This window comes from Molossus molossus, unplaced genomic scaffold (assembly GCF_014108415.1).
Source record: "Molossus molossus isolate mMolMol1 unplaced genomic scaffold, mMolMol1.p scaffold_m16_p_16, whole genome shotgun sequence".
NCBI classification, from domain to species: domain Eukaryota; kingdom Metazoa; phylum Chordata; class Mammalia; order Chiroptera; family Molossidae; genus Molossus; species Molossus molossus.
Genome location: NW_023425351.1, coordinates 58,859,638 through 58,878,386, shown reverse-complemented (window position 1 = coordinate 58,878,386; position 18,749 = coordinate 58,859,638). Strand labels below are relative to the sequence as shown.

Here is an 18,749-nt window from a genome sequence, read left to right as displayed (position 1 = left end):
TGGAAACCTTAGCCATCACAAACACAGTGGAGAATTACAAAGCATGAGAAAAAACCCTCCCTCATTACCCACTTACTTCAGCAAGCCCAGTAATCTAGACCAGTGGTACTCATACTTGAGCATGCATCAGAATTACCTGGAGAACTTGGTAAAGAAGATTACTGGGTCCTACCCACAGAGTTTCTGATTTAGTAGGTCCAAGCAGGATAATTTGCAGCTTTAATGTGTTTCCAGGCTAAACAGATAATTCTGATCTGGAAAGCACATTGTGAGAACTACTGTTGTAAAAGATTATAAGTAAATTTAAGAGCACAAAAGAAGATACTAATAGCTAGTATTTACTTTGTACCCACAATACCACGATGCTTCAATTTCATAGATAGATGATAGATAGATAGATAGATAGATAGATAGATAGATAGATAGATAGATAGATGATAGATATAGAGAGGGACAGATTCTCTAATTATTATGTACACATATACATAAAAATTGGCATTATTTATTTTTATTTTATAGACAAAGAACTTGGCCCTGCCGATGTGGCTCAGTGGTTGAGCATCAACCCATGCACCAAGAGGTTGCTGGTTCAATTCCTGGTCAGGGCACATGCCCAGGTTGTGGGTTCAATCCCCAGTAGGGGGCATGCAGGAGGTGGCCAACTGATGTTCTCTCTCATCAATGTGTCTATCTCTCTCTCCCTCTCCCTTCCTGTCTCTCTAAAATCAATAAAGAAAATAATTGTAAAGAACTAGAATGAGGCTCAGAGTAGTTGAAACACTTGCCCACAGCATGTAAGAGGGAGACCACAGACATGAGCCCTGATCTGCCTCGAAGCCCATGCTCTTTCACCATCACATTCTGCTTCTCTGGGGAACGCCGTTGCATATATATACATATATATATATATATATATATATACATATATATACATATATATACATACATATATACATATATACATATATATATACATATATACATATATACATATATACGTATATATACATATATATATATACATATATACATATATATACATATATATGTATACATATATGTCAGCTAGGGTGTTGGAAGACTTGAAAGTTAACCGAACCAGACAGAGGAACACAAAATGAACAGCAGCCCAGGGTCTTTAGGACAAAACAATACAGCCTGACCCTCTGCAGGTTGGACACAAGGGACCAGGATTGGGCTGTACAGTTTTATTGCTTGGGGTGACCCTTGACAGCAATGTGGGGGGCTCGGTCTCCCCGAGAGCTCTGACTTTGTTACAGCTGAAGCTGCTGGGGTGACCTTCACAATCCAGAGAAGGGACAAGAGGAGATGCTTCAAAATTGTATTTTCTTCAAAATTACATTTTCTCTTTGAAGGGCTCACATTTCCCCCATTGACCTTGACCCCAAACAATAATTGCAAGTGGAAGCTGAGAGGGTAAAAGCTATAGAAAGTGTCTCCTGACCATAACATAACACCAAAAAACAAAAAACAAACAAACAAACAAAAAATGGGAAAGGAGTTTGCCCCTCCTCTCCCTCCTCTCTCTCCTCCCTCTCCCCTCCTTCTCCTCCTCCTCTTCCTCCTCCATGAAGAGCCACCCATTGCCAAGAGTGGCTACATAACATTGAAAGGCAAACACTTTCCCCTCAATGCATCTCTTGCTCCCTACTCTGAGAATACTGAAGCCGCCAGATTTTGCTCCAACCGGAGATTCTGATTTGGTGCATGAAGACATCAGTATTTCTTCAGAGCTCCCCGAGGGGTTCTAACGTATAGCCAAGTGTGAGAACCACCATGTACTAACTTGTCTTGACTTGTATCTGCAGTCTCTCCTCTGTTGCTTTCTTCCCTCTAAAACCATGCTCACATTATTTCAACTCTAAAAAATAAAATAAAACACTTTCTCTGACCCTGCATCTCCACAAATGACCTTGTCACCTATGTTCTTAAAAAGTAAGAGGTTGTGTATGCTTGTTTATTTAAATCCATTCAATACTTAATCCTCCAGAATCAGGCTTTGGTCTCTAACAGGTTACCAACACAGGGTTTTTTATTTTTGTTTTTTAAGCCCAGATAACTGGTAACCTACTGCTTTTTTTTCTCAGTCCTCCCCAACTTTAATGATGTATTTGATATCAGAGACCATTTAATCTTTAAAACCCTCTCATGCCTTAAGTCTGTGACCTCACTGACTCCCGCGTTTTCTACCTTACCAGCCACTGTTTCCTCCTCATTTTCACTCCTTTCTCTCATCCCCTACCCTGTACCTGCAGAAATTCCTCCAAGTTCCATGCACTTCCGGTTCCCCTTTGCAATTGCATCCACTCACAGTTCATAAGTTCATTTGTAAAGAGGTCTGCACCATCCTTCTCTCCAATGCCTCTCAAGAACTCGAGACCTCGATTTCCCCAGTCCATTGGACATCTCCACCTGAATCTCCCATCAGGATCTCAAAGTCAACATGTCCCAAAATGAACACATCATTATCCTCAACCGATCTGTTTCTTCTCCTCTCTTCTTCATAGAACCACCATATTCATCAGTCACCCAAAATTTGAAACCTTGACATTATCTTGGAGTCTGATTTTTTCCTTTTATTCCTGGCCAACAAGAGCATATTACCTATGATTATGCTAACAGATTTATTGAGGTACATTTGACATACAATAAAATGTACCTAAAGTATGTAATTTGATAAATTTTGACATAGGTATATATCCATGAATCACACAAGACAGTGAACAATACAATAACTTTTTCTCAGCTGTCCCTGTCTTCCCCATCCCAGGCAACTACTATCTGTTTTCTATCACTAAAGGTTATTTTACATTTTTTACAATGATAGTGATCTTTTCCTGTGATTATTTCTCAGTTGTGTTATTTTGTAAGGTGTCCATTTAAATCTTTCGCAAAGAAAATGCCCGGCCAGTGTGGTTCACTGGTTGAGTGCCAACCCATGACCCAAAACGTCGCTGGTTCAATTCCCTGCCAGGGCACATGCCCAGGTTGTGGGCCTGATCTCCGTGGAGGGCATGCAGGAGGCGGCCAATTGATGTTCTCTCTTATCGATGTTTCTGTCTCTCCCTCTCCCTTCCTCTCTCCCTAAAATCAATAAAGAAAAAATATTTAAAAAAATAAATAAATAAATCTTTTGCAAAAATGTTAATTTATTTAGTAAACAAATTAGTAACAATAATATTATTATTAATAAATTTTATTGTTGAATTTTAGGGCTATATATATATGTATATACACACACACATATATGGGATACAAGACCTCTGACAGATACAGTATCTGCAAATATTTATGCCAGACTGTGACTTGTCTTTTCATTCTCTCACAGTGTCTTTTGAATTGAAGCTCATGGTTTTGATGAAATTTAAGTTTTTTCTTTTATAGATCATGTATTTGGTGTTGTATCTAAGAAAATTTTGCCTAATCCAAAATTACAATGATTTTCCTTTATGTTTTCTTCCAGAACTTTTATAGGTATAGGCTTCACATTTAGGTCTATGATCCATTTTCAGTCCATTTTGCATATGGTTCGAGTATCATTTGAAATTCCCCTTTCTCCCGCTTTGCATATGGACAGTGAATTTTTCCACACATTAGTTGAAAATTCTAATAAAAATATTCCTCTACTTTGTTGAAATTAATTGACCATATATGTTTGAGTCTCTCTTAGTTTCTGGACTTTATACTTTGTATGATTGATCAATTTGTCTAAATTGTTTTTTTATCCTCACCCGAGGAAATTTTTGCATTTATCTTCAGATATAAAGGGAGGGGAGAGAGAGAAAGAGAGAGAGAGAGAGAGAGAGAAACATCAGTGTGAGAGAGACACATCGAGTGGTCACTACTCACACAACCCCAACCAGGGTTGGGGACAAACCGCAACCGAGGTACATGCCCCCATCGGGAACCGAACACGGGACTCTCTGGTCCGTGGGCTGATGCTCTAACCGGTGAGCCAAACCGACCAGGGCCACATTGTTGTCACTGTGACACCATCTTGATTACTGTAACTTCATGATAAATTTTGAGATCAGGTAGTGTCAATTTTGTTCTTCATTTTTGAAGTGTGTATTGTCTGTTCTATTTTCCATACATTTTCATCTGGACTGGGATTGTGCTGAATCTACAGATAACTGGGAGAACACTGAGATATTACAAATACCAAGCCTTCAGATCTGTGGGCGTAGATTTTCAAGTCCACTTAAATTAACCTCCGCAACATTTGGTAGTTTTCAGTACAGTAGTTCCCTCTTATTCACGATTTTGCTTTCTGGGGTTTCAGTTACCCAGGCTCAACCGTGGTCTGAATTTATTAAATAGAAATTTCCGGAAATAAACAAGTCATACGTTTTTTGTTGTTTTTTTCTTTCCTCCCCGGAGGACATTTTTGCATTCATCTTCAGATAGAGCTGGAGGGAGAGAGGGAGGATGAGAGCGAGAGAAACATCGACAGGAGAGAGACACATGGACTGTTGTCACTTGCACGACCCCCAACGGGCTGGGACAGACCGCAACCGAGGTACTGCCCTTAGCGGGAACCCAACCTGGGACTGTCCGGTCCGGGCCTACACTCTAACCGCTGAGCCAAAGCGGCCAAGGCAACAAGTTGGAGATTTTCCACTGCAGGTAGTTCTGAGTCCTGGGATGAAATCTCGAGATGTTGCTCCATCTCGCGTGAGCCCTCCTTTCCTCCGGGCTCCACGCAGGCGCCGCCGCCGCCCCACTGAGCAGCCGTCTTGGTTATCGGAACAGTTGTCTCGGTGTCACAGGGCTTGTGACACAGCGCTGCCTTGACGCGAGGAGGGGACCGTGCTCCACTTCCGAGGACGGAGGAGACCGTGCGCCGAGGTCGCTGCGCCCCGCGGTGAGAAGGACGCTCCAGGGACATTGTGACGAGGACAGAGGGTCCCCTGGCTTTGCTGTCGCCCTCACACTGCAGAAGTCGGGCCGCAGCGGGTGCGCTGGTTCGTGGACGGGACAGCGAGCTCGGGTGGACGACACAGCAGAGACTGCGCTGAGGGGCGCCCCGTCTGGCCCAGGAGAGCGGAGCCCGCAGGGAGGCCGGGGAGGGCCCCGAGGTGAGCGACACCCCCGCCCGGCAGGTGGGGTGCACGCGGGTCAGGGATCCTGTGGCACCTGATCTCACAGCGTCACAAGCAGAGGGCTGAGCACCGCACAGTAAGACACACACAGAGACGACATTCTCCTTCCCATTATTATGTGAATAGCTTTTATTAAAGTATATTGTTATAATTGTTCTATTTTCTTATCAGTTTTATTGCTCATCTATTACTGCGCCTAATTTATAAATTAACTATCATAGGTATGTATTTTTAGGAAAAATATAGTATATATAGGGTTTGGTGCTATTCATCGTTTCAGGCGTCCAATGGTGGTCTTCTCCCCCTTGGATATATGGGGGACTACTGCATACAGGTATTATTTATCTTTTGGTAGACCAATCCCTAAATATCATGAGTTTAACCTTGTTGGGTTCTGTATATTTTTATATTCCTGTATGTATCTGCGAGCTTTGTTCTGGAACATGGTTAAGTTACTTGGAAATTGGAAGCAGGGTGATTCTTTGGGGTCTCGCTAGAAGACGTCATTAGGCACAACCGGAGCAGCACTCGCGCAGGATTAATTTTTCCCCACTAGCGAAGGAAAACCCTGCCGAGCACTCTGCTCCGTGCCTCGTGAATGACAGCATCGTCTATTCTTGCTGGTGAGAGCAGGCAACCTTCCTGGCCCCATGTGAGATCCTCAGGGCTGCTTCCTCTAATTCTTTCGGTAGTTCTTGTCCGGGTCGTGGGTAGTTTTCTTCTATGCAGGTGCTGATGATGACTCCGCTGAATAGGCAAGGGATCTCCTCTACAAACCCCGCCCGAGTCCTCTCTCTGGGCAAATCTCTCTTTCTAGGCATTCTCCCATTGCAAACTCGAGCAGTGTGGGAGCTTGGCCTCCCTGAACTCCCATCTCTGCTCATCTCAGGGAGACCACTGGCATCCGCCCGAGCTCCATTTCCTGCTCCAAGGCCTGGCAACGTTCTTCAAGCAGGAAGCTGGGGCGAGCACCAAGTTCACCTCATTGGTTTCCCATCTTTCTGGGAACACTGCCTCTGCTTGTCTGCTGTCCACTCTCTTACACAGCTTTGCTTTATTTATGTGTCCATTTCTTTCCCAGCTGTTTTGTTTTTTTATCCTCACCTGAGGACACTTTTCGATATTTTGTTCAGATAGAATGGGAGCAGAAGAGAGAGAAGCATCAACGTGAAAGGGACACATCAAGTGGCTGCCACCCACACGACCCAACCAGGGCCGGGGACAAAATGCAACCGAGGTGCATGCCCTTAGCAGGAACCGAACCTGAGTCTCTCCGGACCGAAAGCCAATGCTCTAACTGCTGAGCCAAACTGGCCAGGGCTCTTTCCCAGCTGTTTTAAGTGGGAAGACAAATCCAGTCCCTGTTCCTCCCTCTGGACTATAAGCGAAAGTACTTCCTGCCCCATAGTTTCATTCTGCCATATTTCTTCCATCCTCTATTTTCTGTTTTGCTACCCTCATTGTCACATTGTAAAAACAATGATGAAATAGCTTTCATTTATGAAACCCTGTATGTGCAATGGCTTGTATCACTCACTTGATAAATATGATCAGCAACCATGACTGCAAGCGGGGACTTTTTTATTTATTTATGAAATGTTCCAAACATTTAGAAAAGTTGAAAGTAATATAAATGTTCTCAACACCAAGCATTGACAAGAGTAACCTTTGGCCATATTTGCGTCAGCAAAAGCTGACGTTTCCTTTCAACCTCCTTCCTCAGCCCAGCGACCTGGGTTCTCTCTGTGAAGTAGCCATTATCCTGGCTTCTGCGTTCTTCATGCCCATGGACTTACACACTCAAGATAGGCTAATTATCTCCATTTTACTGATGAGGAATCTGAGGCTCTGAGAGATTAAGTAAGGTGCTCAGGGTCGTGCCATTTATAACTGGTGAAACTAGTTTTGAAGCCCAAGTCTCTCTGGCCCAAAGCCATATACTTCACTAGAAAAATACATTCATTTTCTTGAAGTGCTCTTTAGATCCTATCATTCCCAATTTTGATCGCTACTCCTGGGTTAAATGTAAGTTGTTTTTTTGTTTTTTTTTTAAATATGTTTTTATTGAATTTGTAGAGAGAGAGGAAGGGAGAGAGAGATAGAAATATCAGTGTGAGAGAGAAACTTCAATCCGCTGCCTCCTGCATGCCCCTAACCGGGAATCAAGCCCCCTACCCGGGAATGTGCTCTGACCGGGAATCGAACTGGGACCTCTCAGTCCACAGGATGACGCTCCACTGAGCCACACGGACCAGGCTAAATGTAAGTTTCTTATCTTGGATTTATAGTCCTGACAACGCATGACTTCAGTGTACCTCAGCCACACTTACTCTGTATAACTTTTTCCTCTTCAAACCCTATAAAACCATGTGTTGCCTTGTATTCCTGTAGAGTTTCTGGCTGCTGTGCTATTGCCTATATTTTTTCCTCTGTCTGGAATGTCCTCCTCTCCCAACTTCCATAGGTCAAAATCTACAGATCACTCATAGTTCACCTGACAAAACACATCATTGATTGATTCATTCATTCATTCATTCATGTCAAATAGGTGACTGCAAAGAGCAGAGGAGCAATGGCTCTTTGAGTCTGTGCTTCTTCGTTGCATCTGGGTGCTCTCTCACTCTACTAAGAGCCCTATAGGAAAGCATTTTAAATCTCTTCCCCTAGCATTTTGCCATCTTTTATAGTATCTTGAATACATGCCCCCCTTCTTCTATCTGGTAACTTGCTCTCTGTATTACCCTGAATGTCTACCACAGTGCCTTTGTTCATAATGGGTGCCCAGCAAATGCTTATTGAATTGAATTGTACACCCAAAATCTGGATATCCCGGGAAATGAAGGAAAATGGATAAATTAGTAGTATTTGTAATTTACTTTCAGCTATTTAAAAAATACTGAGTACAAGAGGTTTCTTAGATTGCTACGGATATAGAGCCCTTTTAAAACATCCAGTGTTCTGTCCCTCAGAGCCGTGATATCCAGTGTTTGCTTCTCCACCAAACCTTTGAAACACAAAGGAACTATCACCTCTGTCTTTCCACCCACAGTAAACAGCATTAACATCTTAAAGCAAGTTGGCTGAAAGACATTTGGATCCAAGCAAGTGATAAAGGCCAAATTTTTGCACTGATACAATCTGATGTTATTGCATACCACAGTTGTTTTGTTCTTTGTGGCTTGAGTGATTGCATGTTGTTATTATTATTGCCATGGAAAGTGCCACTGAAACGAAAGGCATTGCTATCAATGGGTCTTTTTATGGGTACTGAGCTGCGATGCAACCCACTTGAGCTGGAATAAAAAATACAGTAGATTCTCCAGCTAATCCCATGCAAGTTTAGTCCCATTTTAGAGTTTCCTCTGTCTTCAATTGAAACAAAATAGTGACTTTGAGATTATTCATTACAGAAGGCTGAAAATAAGTCATGTATCAATGCTACGTATTATGAAAAAATGTATGCTTTATGATACAAAATGAATTTGGTGCTGGATAGAAATGCTTGGATTTACTTCTATGCTTGTGACACAAAATTTCACTCAACTGGGGGGAGGAGCAGGGGATTAACTAAAGAATGAGAAGGGAAAAAAATATTTTTCAAAAACCAGATTAAAAATTCCAAGCTGCTTCACCTTCTTCAGGTCTATTCATGGACATTGTTGATTAGGACATGTACCATTTCCTTTTAATTATTCATCCTCCTGGAAGCTAGGCAGACTAGAAATGTCCTAAGGTGTGGTTGTGAAACAGTAATGAAATCTCTGCCGTGGGCATCCTTCCCATCCTGGGCTTCATTCACCAGGTGTAGCAACCCCGGAACACCTTGTGGCTCTTGTCCAAGGAGCAGCCCAGCATCACTCTCTGGGAAGGACATCCATCTTCAGTCCAGACCAGGGTACATCATCAGTGGGCATCATTCTGGTGCCAGTGCAATTTAGATCAGTGAGCACTGATTGAATCCTTAGCTGAGTGCTGGACACAGCACTAGGTTCTCTAATGGATCCAATGTGATGCCTGATTTTGCAGCTGTCACAACTGAATAGAACTATAAAGAACTTTATGTTGTGTTGGGAAGTGTAATTACATGTGGCCCACCCAAAAAGGAAATATCCTGTAGTGATATATGGAGTCTGTGTGCTCTGACCATTAGATTGTTATTTTTATAGAATTGGGTCCATTCCACCTTTGGTGCAAATCCAACAGGGTTTTCTACCTAGGACTTAATAAAAACAGTAAAAAGGATTAAATAGTCTGACTGAACCCACAAGTTAAAAATATATTAGATATAATACACTAAATAGATACTAACAAATGTATTTATGTTGATTACACATGTATACACAGTATTATAGTTTAATAGCTAAGCCATAACCAATGTGCAGAGCTAACTAAAACAATTACAACGTGAGCAGTTTTGCTAACAGTGCCACCTAAGGGATGTCACCGTCACAATTGGGTCTAGTTTTTCTTGGCTATCTCCAGGCCCTGTGTCTGTCTTCTCCATTTCTTTGGTGTCCAAAACTGGTCTCGTGTTAAGCCATTGGCTTACTTTTTATTCTGGGACTCACATACATTTACAGAGAATTCTCATTCTCTATTTTTCTGTCACTGCTCTCAAGATTCAGGTGTTAAGTCTTCACTGGACATTTCACTAGACCCCAAGCTATGATTGTCCCTAATTTGCTATTGCAGAAATGTGTGTGGTGCTGGACCACAGGATGCCCACAGTCCTCCAGCACCAAGTCTACTCTACCATCTCTTAATGCCATCTAGATTCCTTGTCTATATTGAAATTTCATGGCTTAAGGGATTCTATAGAACATCCTCAGATCTCAGGAAGGGGAGGAACAGATTCCAGGCTAAGCACTTTCTGAAAAGTTTTCTGCATTGTGCAGGAGTTATTGATGCTCTTTTTTTTTTTTTTCCTGGGGTTTCTGTGAGTAATCGATACATGCATGTTTATGTGAGGTCTGCACTGTGATAATACCATGAATAAAACACTGTGAGAACACAGAGGAGAGAATGAGTGATTCTGAAAGGACAGTGATTCTTGAGGAAAGTAATTAGAATTTTTGGTCTGGCAGAGGATGTATGGCAGGGCATGCCAAGCATGGGAAACAGCAGGTACACATACAGTAATGAAGTGAATGGCATGTATAAAGAATGTGTAGCTAGTGGGATTGGAGCACAGCTGAGTTGAGACAAGATGAAGCTGGAAAGGGAGCATGCTTTTGGAAGCCCTTGAATGCCATGATAAAGGTTTGAGAATTTGTCCTATTGGGAAAAAAAATCTGCTTTTGCTTAAGCAGCTTTTGACATGTTTTAATTTGCTTTTATCAAATGAAATTGACTGCAGTGTAGTAGATGAACTGAGGAGGTAAGGGACAGTGGCAGGCAGACCAGTTTAGGGTCACTGCAGTAATGTATGTGACAGATACAATGAGGAAGGTAGCAGAGAGAGCGAGTATGTCATTTCAGATGTGGAGACAAATACCATGTGACTTCACTTACATGTGGAATCTAAAAAACAAAATAAATGAACAAACAAAACAAACTCGTAGATATAAAGAACAAATTGATGGTCACCACATGGGAGAGGTTGGGGGACTGGGTGAAAAGGTGAAAGAGATTAAGAAGTACAAGTGTCCAGTTATAAAAATAGTTTTCACCATTAGGAGAGCTTTCCCCTGGGTTGCTCTTTCCAGGCTCCACAATGAACATTCATGGAGCAGAGCCAATCCAGTGGCTGTCGCTGGAAGCCAAGCCACTCAAGCCTACACAAGGAAATACATAATGACTTTATGCCGTTGAGTTTTGATGTGTTTTGTTACGCAGTGAAAACTGACTGATGCAGCCTGTAAGTGGAAAGTATGGTTATGGGTGGTGATCATCTCAGCTTCTCTTCAGCCAGCTTAGGGTTGAGACAGTCTGGCATAGCCCCCAGCTATTGAATCCCGATCTGAACAGCAGCTGCAACAGTGCCCACTGAGATTAGACAATCTATTCACATGAATGATGTGACCCTGCATGGAATTTCAGCCACCTTTTTAAAACATTCACTTCTGATCATGAATGGCACAGTGCTTGTGTTTTACAGACCATTAGTAACAGAAATTCCATGACCAGTGGTAGACTTTGGCAAACCTTTATTACTCCTGAGTCAAGGAATTCTTGCTACTTTGAATCTCAATTTCTTATTCCATTCTAACTCTTAAAGTCTTTATTTGGGGTGCAGGAGAAGTTAGTTTTGTGTTCTTGGGATGTAGACTATCTGGTCAGAAATCAACTTTAAATACCTGAACACAAGTATTAAGTAGAACTTTGCCCTTTCTTTCTCTGGGTAAATAACCCAAACTCATTTACCTTTCCTCGGAGGTTCGACTTGCTGATTGATTATTTCTCTGCTCTTTTCTGAACCCCTTCCTGCTTCATTATATCTCTTCTAAGTTGTAAAGACTCAAATTGGATATGGTCTTCACATCTGAACTAGTGTTAAGTGCAATCCCTTTATTTGGGGTTCTTTGAGAAGGTACCAGGTCAGACACCTCAGGGTTGAGTTAGCTTCCATGCAGACTTATAGAGGGTCTGTGCTCTTCTTGGATGTCCATCCTCCCCTGACATCCCCATCTTGTACCTTAGATGTTGATTTTTTGATGCCTCAAAGTTTTCATCTGTATTTGGTCCTTGTCAGGATCCCTTTAGGTTGTGGATGATTGTTCTTTATTTTGTTTTTATTCCTTCTGCTGAGACTATCACCTGTATAATCTAGGTTTGCAATTTCAAAAGTTAAAGAAAAGAGAGCCACATTAGATAATTATAATGAACACACATCATTGTTATAAGACTAGTCAAAGATAAGATTATACTTAATTACTAAGTATAAATATTATACTAACATAATTAAATACTAACACAAGGTGTAGCCTGTCCAAAGAAAAAATGAAAAATAACATAAAATTTATCGCTTTTGTAAAAGCCTCCCCTCTCCCCAAAATGAGGTGAGGAAAATTAACATCAATGCTAATAATAATAGCTAACATTTATTGATTACTAACAATGCCCCACGTATTGTACTAATTTTGTATTTTAGGACAGACTCCCCACAAGAAGACTCATAGGTAAGTAATTAGTGTGAATAATTCATTAAGTTGTGCTCCCAGGACAAGCCCCTAGAATGGCTATAATAAAAAATAGACACAAAAGCGTCAGTGAGAATGTGGAGAAATTGGAACCCCCATGAATTTCAGGTATGAGGGTAAAATGGGGCACCCATTTTGAAAACTAGCCTGTGCTTTTTTAAAAAGTTAAACATAGCCCTGGCCAGTGTGGCTCAGTTGGTTAAGCATTGTCTCATGTACAAAAGGTCACTGATTCGATTCCCAGTCAGAGCACATGCCCAGGTTGCAAGTTTGGTCCCAGGTCAGGGTGTGTGTGCAAGGCAGCTGATCAATGTTTCTTTCTCTCGCTCTCCCCCTTCTCTCTAAAAAATCAATTAAAAAATGTATTTAAAAAAATTAAACATAAAAATACCATGTTACCTAGCAATTCCACACTGAGATTTATACTCAAAGAAAGAAAACATATCCACACAGACTTGCACATAAGTGTTCATAGCAGCATTATTTATAATTGCCAAAAGTAGAAATATCCAAAAAATGCCCATCAACAGGTGAGTGGATAAAGAAAACATGTTATAAGCATACAATGGGATACTATTTGGTACATAAAAGTAACAACAGTGATTAACCCTACAACATGAATAAATCTCAGAGACATTGTGCTAATTGAAAGAAGTGCCGGGCCAATTTGGCTCATTGGTTGAGCATCAACCCATGCACTAAGAAGTTGCAGGTTTGATTGCCAGTCATGGCACATGTCCTGGTTACATGCCCCAGTGGGGGGCATGCAGGAGGTGACCAATCAGTGTCCTCTATCATTGATGTTTCCCTCTCTCCCTCTCCCTTCCTATCTCTCTAAAAATCAATAAAGAAAAAAAAGTTTAAAAAAAAGTCAATGTGGATGGTTACATATCATATGATTCCATCTATATGAAATGTCCAAAGTTGACTATGGATGGGAATAGGAATGGGGATTAACTAAACAGGCGTGAGAGGTTGGAGTGGGGGGAGATGATGGAAATACTCTAAAACTGAATTGTAGTAATGCTTGCATAACTCTTGAGATTTTCCCAAAATTATTGAATTGTACAGTTAAAATTGATTATTTTTATAGTTATGTAAGTTATGCCTCAGTGAAGCTGCTCTTTAAAAACAAAATAGTATAGTATGTACAATTTTCCATTCCACTTTTTTTTCACTTAAAACCATACCATAAAAAAATAAATGAATATGCCCTGGCTGGTTTGGCTCAGCGGTTAGAGCGTCGGCCTGCAGACTAAAGAGTCCTGGGTTCGGTTCCCGCGAAGGGCACGTACCTTGGTTGCAGTTTGTCCCTGACCCCCGTTGGAGTCGTGTGGGTGGCAGCCACTCGATATGTCTCTCTCACATCGATGTTTCTCTCTCTTCCTCCCTCTCTCCCTCCCACTCTATCTGAAGATAAATACAAAAAAATAAAAAATAAATAAAATAAATGAATAAATAATAAAAACATACCATAAATATTTGTTAATGTCATTCAAGATAATTAGAAAACATCTTCCTAATAACTACTTAATATTCTTTTATATACACATACTCAAATGTACCTTATAGTTTCCCTTTAGATTGTTTGTGATCTTTTAAAATAATGTTTTGTTAAACCTCTTTGTGCATATTAACTGTGTGATCTCAGACATGCCATTTAACCTCTCTCAGCTTTAACTTTCTGATAGAAAAATGGGCAAAGTTAATTCTTCCTACTTCTTAGGTACAATACGGTTGTACCTAATGCTCAGTTGTTCTGAGCTTGTATACAATCTCGTGTGAAGTATATAGCGTTTGACAGTGGCAGACACCAACTAGCTATCTTGATTCTCAACAGCAATCATAAAACTTAAATTTATGATTTTCCCTCAGAATAGAATCACAGAAGTAAAATCTCAGGACTGGTTTTTTAAAAACACTGCTCTCTGAATTGGAAGTAGGCAAAACACATTCTTGGCTCTTCTTCACCCGTTTTCTGATACTGGGAACCCAGGTGGCCTGGGTTTTTGCTCGGATGCCTCGGTCTGCCGCCTCTGAGAGTTCATGGCTCTAGTCTTTGCAGTGTCGCCAACCCAAATCCATCAGCTGCAAGTTCTCTCCTAGTGGGCGGTGAATTAGGTGGACTTGAATAACAGTAATGGGCAAAAGCGAAACTAGGTGATGATAAATTACATTGTTCCTCATAGGTAATATATTTTCCTTTCATAAGCATCACTAAGGTCTATATAAACACAGAGAATTGGAACGTGGGGTCTTCACGATTCTCTGCTGATGGGGAGAAAAAGCATTGGTCATTACGTGTTCAGATTGCAGACCACTTTGCATGTGGTTGTGCTGCCTGAATTCCTTAGCACGGTGTACACGATCCTTCACTATTGACCCCTGTTCACCTCTCCAGCTTCAGGCCTTGCTGCACCCCCATGTGGTACTAACATATTGTGGATGTGCCATGCTTTCTCTCCCACAAGGCTTTGTGCATCTCATTTCCCTGCCTCGAACACTCTCTTCCTATCTCTACCCACTTTGTTTGACTAACTTCTACTTAAAACTTTGGCTTCTGGTATCGTAAATACTTGGAAGTATTTTCTGTCCCCAAGATGGAGTTAGATACTCCATCTTTAAGCTCCCATGGCACCCTGTCATTACCTTACCGGGTTTAAATTGCCTGTTTATTTGCCTTCTTCCCGATCACACTATGGGGCAGCCATGGGGTTGCATCACTTTGATCTCCCTTCAAGAAAGAACTTGCTATTTAACTGCAAGGAGTGCAATTAGCTGACAGCCTCTAGCTGTTAATGCTTTCAAATCTGCCTCAGCTTTCAAGCTGAGGCCACAGTCTTTTGGGGCAGTCCCAGCCAATGACTGAGCATAACAGTGGTACCAGGGCTAACTCGGGACTTTTAGTGGGAGATCTTGGGGTTGGCTGAGACTTCATCAGATCTGCATTGTGATCTGAGGTTATCTCTTCCTCACCATACTTCCTCCCTCTTTTCTTTTGCAGATGTTGTATCTGTTTTTGGTGTGAAGGGTTTCCCTGCCTTATTCTGCTTTCTCACTCTCTCCCTTCCATGTTGTCCTGAAAGTTGTCACTGTGCCTGTTTTCTGGTTAAACCAATTAACACGGACTGTGAGCTCTTCAAAGGTGAGGGCCGCATTCTTTTTCAAATTGTGTCTTTAGATCCCCAGAACAACACACAGTAGGATCTCAATAAATAACTATAGAATCAATGACAGCACCTATGCTCAAGATAGATTTCAACAACACTGAATGATGTCTTGATCTTATGTAATTCACAGATGCTGGTCAACATTTAAGAACATTTTGATTTGAAAACTCAGATTTGCTTATGAAATGCACTGTGGGAATGACATAATTGTGCACTTTCAAGTGGGTATTTTCCAATGGTTAAATTTATGCCAAATATATAATTTACCCCTTAGGTTACTCCCATGGGCTAATGTAGCTGAATATGAGTCATAATAGATATTTATACTTGAAATTACACAATAGCTATAAAATCGTTATTTACTACCCAAATGGCAAATTTTAAATATTACTGCTTATGCCTGGAAATCTCATCTAAATGTTGCTTTATAGAATAAAATCCAAAGACATTAAAAATCCTTCATAATCTGGGCCCTATTTATTTGACACTTGTCACACTACGATTTGCGTGAAGTTTGTACCTTGATAGCTCCGCCAATAGACTGAACTCCCTAAAGGCAAGTATACCATGGACTTTTCTGTACCCCGTCTGTCCCACCGTAAGCTAAACCCCATCATCTACAAGGCTGCATTATACTGGACAGCAATAGATTTCAAATACCTCAATTGAAATAAAAGCTTCATCTAACTGTAACCTTCACCTTCTAAAACTAGTCCTTGTTTTCCTCACGTGAATCCATTTTATAAGAATTAGTAGTGAGATTTAGAGATATGTCCTTTTCTCTCCTTTCTCTCTCTTTGCTCTCACTCTCATATTCTCCTTCCCTGCCCCCACCTTCCTTCTTTCCTCCCTCCCTTCCTTGCTCACCCCTTTCTTTTCTGATTTTCCTTCTTTCTTTCCTTTCTTCCATTCTCCCCTCTTCACTGCCTCCTTCCTCCCTTTTTCTCTTCTTTTCCTCCCTTTTTTAATTCCCTGAACACTCATTAGATCTCTTCTATCTCCCAGGTCCCCTCCTAGGTACTTTGGAAGCAGCCATGAGTAAAGCAGACAAGGCGTATGTCCTCCTGGACCCGCACGGTAAGGGTGGGTATTATCAAAATAGTTACCCACATAATGAATCAGTAAAGTTAGAAGTGAAGAGGTGTGCCCTGGCTGGTGTGGCCCAGTTGGTTGAGCATTGTCCTATGCACGAAAAGGTCACTGGTTTGATTCCTGGTCAGGGCACATGCCTACGTTGCAGGCTCAATCCCCAGTAGGGAGTATTGCAGGAGTCAGCTGATCAATGTTTCTCTCTTACATCAATGTTTTTCTTTCTCTCTCTCTCTCTTTCTTTCTCTCTCTCTAAAATCAATAAAAACATATTTTAAAAAAAGAAGTGAAGGGATGTGTGGGCCACGAAGGCCCCCTTCCGAAAGATAACCAGTCAAGTCCTGGAGCCTGTGAATAAATTCTTTCTATTGGGGGCAGGGAGTCTTTGCAGATGTGATCACGTTAAAGACCTAGAGATGAGGAGATAACCCTAGGTTATCTGTGTAGACCCTAAAAGGGCCGTGCCAAGACTTTGATTTGGGATTTCTGGCCTCCAGATCTGTGAGAGAATATATTGCTCTTGTTTTAAGACAGTGGTTTTGTGATAATCTCTTACAGCAGCCTATGGTACAATAACACAAGGGGGTGTGTAACAGAGGTCCTCTAACCTAAGCTGTGGCCCCTGGGGTAGGGTTGGGGGTGAAGGGAGGTGTCTGGGAAATGACCCTATCGTAGACCTTGGTTCTCCCCATGGTTTTCTGTCTTCTGTGTTCCACAGCTCTTTGGAATATTGTCTCATTTTCTAGACTCTACATTTTTTCCTCTCTGTTTAGCACACTCTTCCCCTTTCCTTACCCAGAAAGTTGGCATTTAAGTCTTACAGGTTTGCCCTGGCTGGTTTGGCTCAGCTGTTGGTTGGCCTGCGGACCAGAAAGTCCTGGGTTCAATTCCCACTAGGGGCACATATCAAAAAAATAGTCTTACAGGTTTGATCTGAACCCTTCTGGCTGTATATTCTCTGAACTGTACTCCACATTTCTAGAAGAACACCATTGAACTCCATCAGCCTGGGCATTTTCAGTTCCAGAGAAGGGAGGCTGCTATGACACTTTGCCAGTAGGTGCTGCTCCCTGACATAGGGTACAAAGATATGATGTAAAGGGTACAGGTGGGCATCATGAGTTCTGCACTTTAATTCACCTCCTAATGCCAATTGATTGTATGATCTGTGGTGGGTCAATTAGGTCATTTATGCTTCAGATTTCTCATGTGTGAAATGAGGGTTTGGGGATGGGTTTCACCTTAAAGTTCTCTTCTGGCTTTAAAAATAACCATAATTTCAGTAGTCAAATGTTTTTACTTTTGTGGAAAAATTTATATAAGGTTTGTTTCTATAAATTTATATAAGTTGACTTGAGATCCTATACAGTTAATTCTGTAAGCAAAAAGTTCTGCAAAGCACATGGTCTAAAAGGAAGAGGATCTGAACTCTTAGGTCCTGTGTGACGGTTGGTTTTACCCAACCCAGATGGTTTCCAATATCAGATGAACAGGTAACGGCAGGTCTTGACTTGACCAACAAATCACACCACTCAAGTCAAGCGTTGGGAATTCACTTTTTTTTTTAATGTCATGCGTTTCCTTGTGTCATATTATGCTTAAACAAGTAGTATACGCTAAGATATTCAACTAGAAGAGGTTCACCATCATACTTCCTTAATGAGATTGGCAGTAAGCAGGCCCTGACCCGTGCCTGTGATGGATTATTCATCATTCTAACAAATCTCTGGGTCTGTGCTCTAGGCAGACCAAGTCTAAACAAGCCTCCTCTTACCTTACTCACCTCTCACTTTCTGTCTCTAGAGGACACAGGATAATATTAGTCACTAATATACATCACTAGATATTTATCAAGCAGCCTATTTCTTTGCCTGGCACTGCAGGAATCAGAAATGTACAAGGCATGAGTGGTCCCTGACATCAAAGAGCTTACCTATTGCAATGGTAGCCAAGCATTCATGTCAGCAGTGTATTATAAGAGCCGATGTATGATTACTGGAATTTCTTGTAGAAGCAGAGAGCAGAAAGCAAATATTCTGCTCTGTTACACTGGAAGCTACCCCATGGATCTAAGCTGTCCAACTTAACCATTGTATTCCCAATGCCTAGCACAGTTGGCCCAACAAAGCAAGCACTCAACAGATATAAATTGAATAAATAGACATTTGGTCTAGAGTGGGTAGGGATGGTCAGGGGAAGCCTCCCAGGAGAAAAGACAAGATACTTGA

At 41.4% G+C, this 18,749-nt stretch overlaps 1 protein-coding gene across 1 annotated transcript in view; it reads left to right on the top strand.

Annotated features, from left to right (window-relative positions):
• The window catches only part of SAMD12 (sterile alpha motif domain containing 12), a 397,021-nt gene extending 381,366 nt beyond the window's left edge, over positions 1-15,655 (top strand). The window contains exon 5 of the mRNA XM_036264449.1: positions 15,563-15,655. Coding sequence (XP_036120342.1) covers positions 15,563-15,591 — 29 coding nt within the window. The 3' untranslated portion in view covers positions 15,592-15,655. The remainder of the gene's footprint in view (positions 1-15,562) is intronic.
• Positions 15,656-18,749: the final 3,094 nt, after the last annotated feature.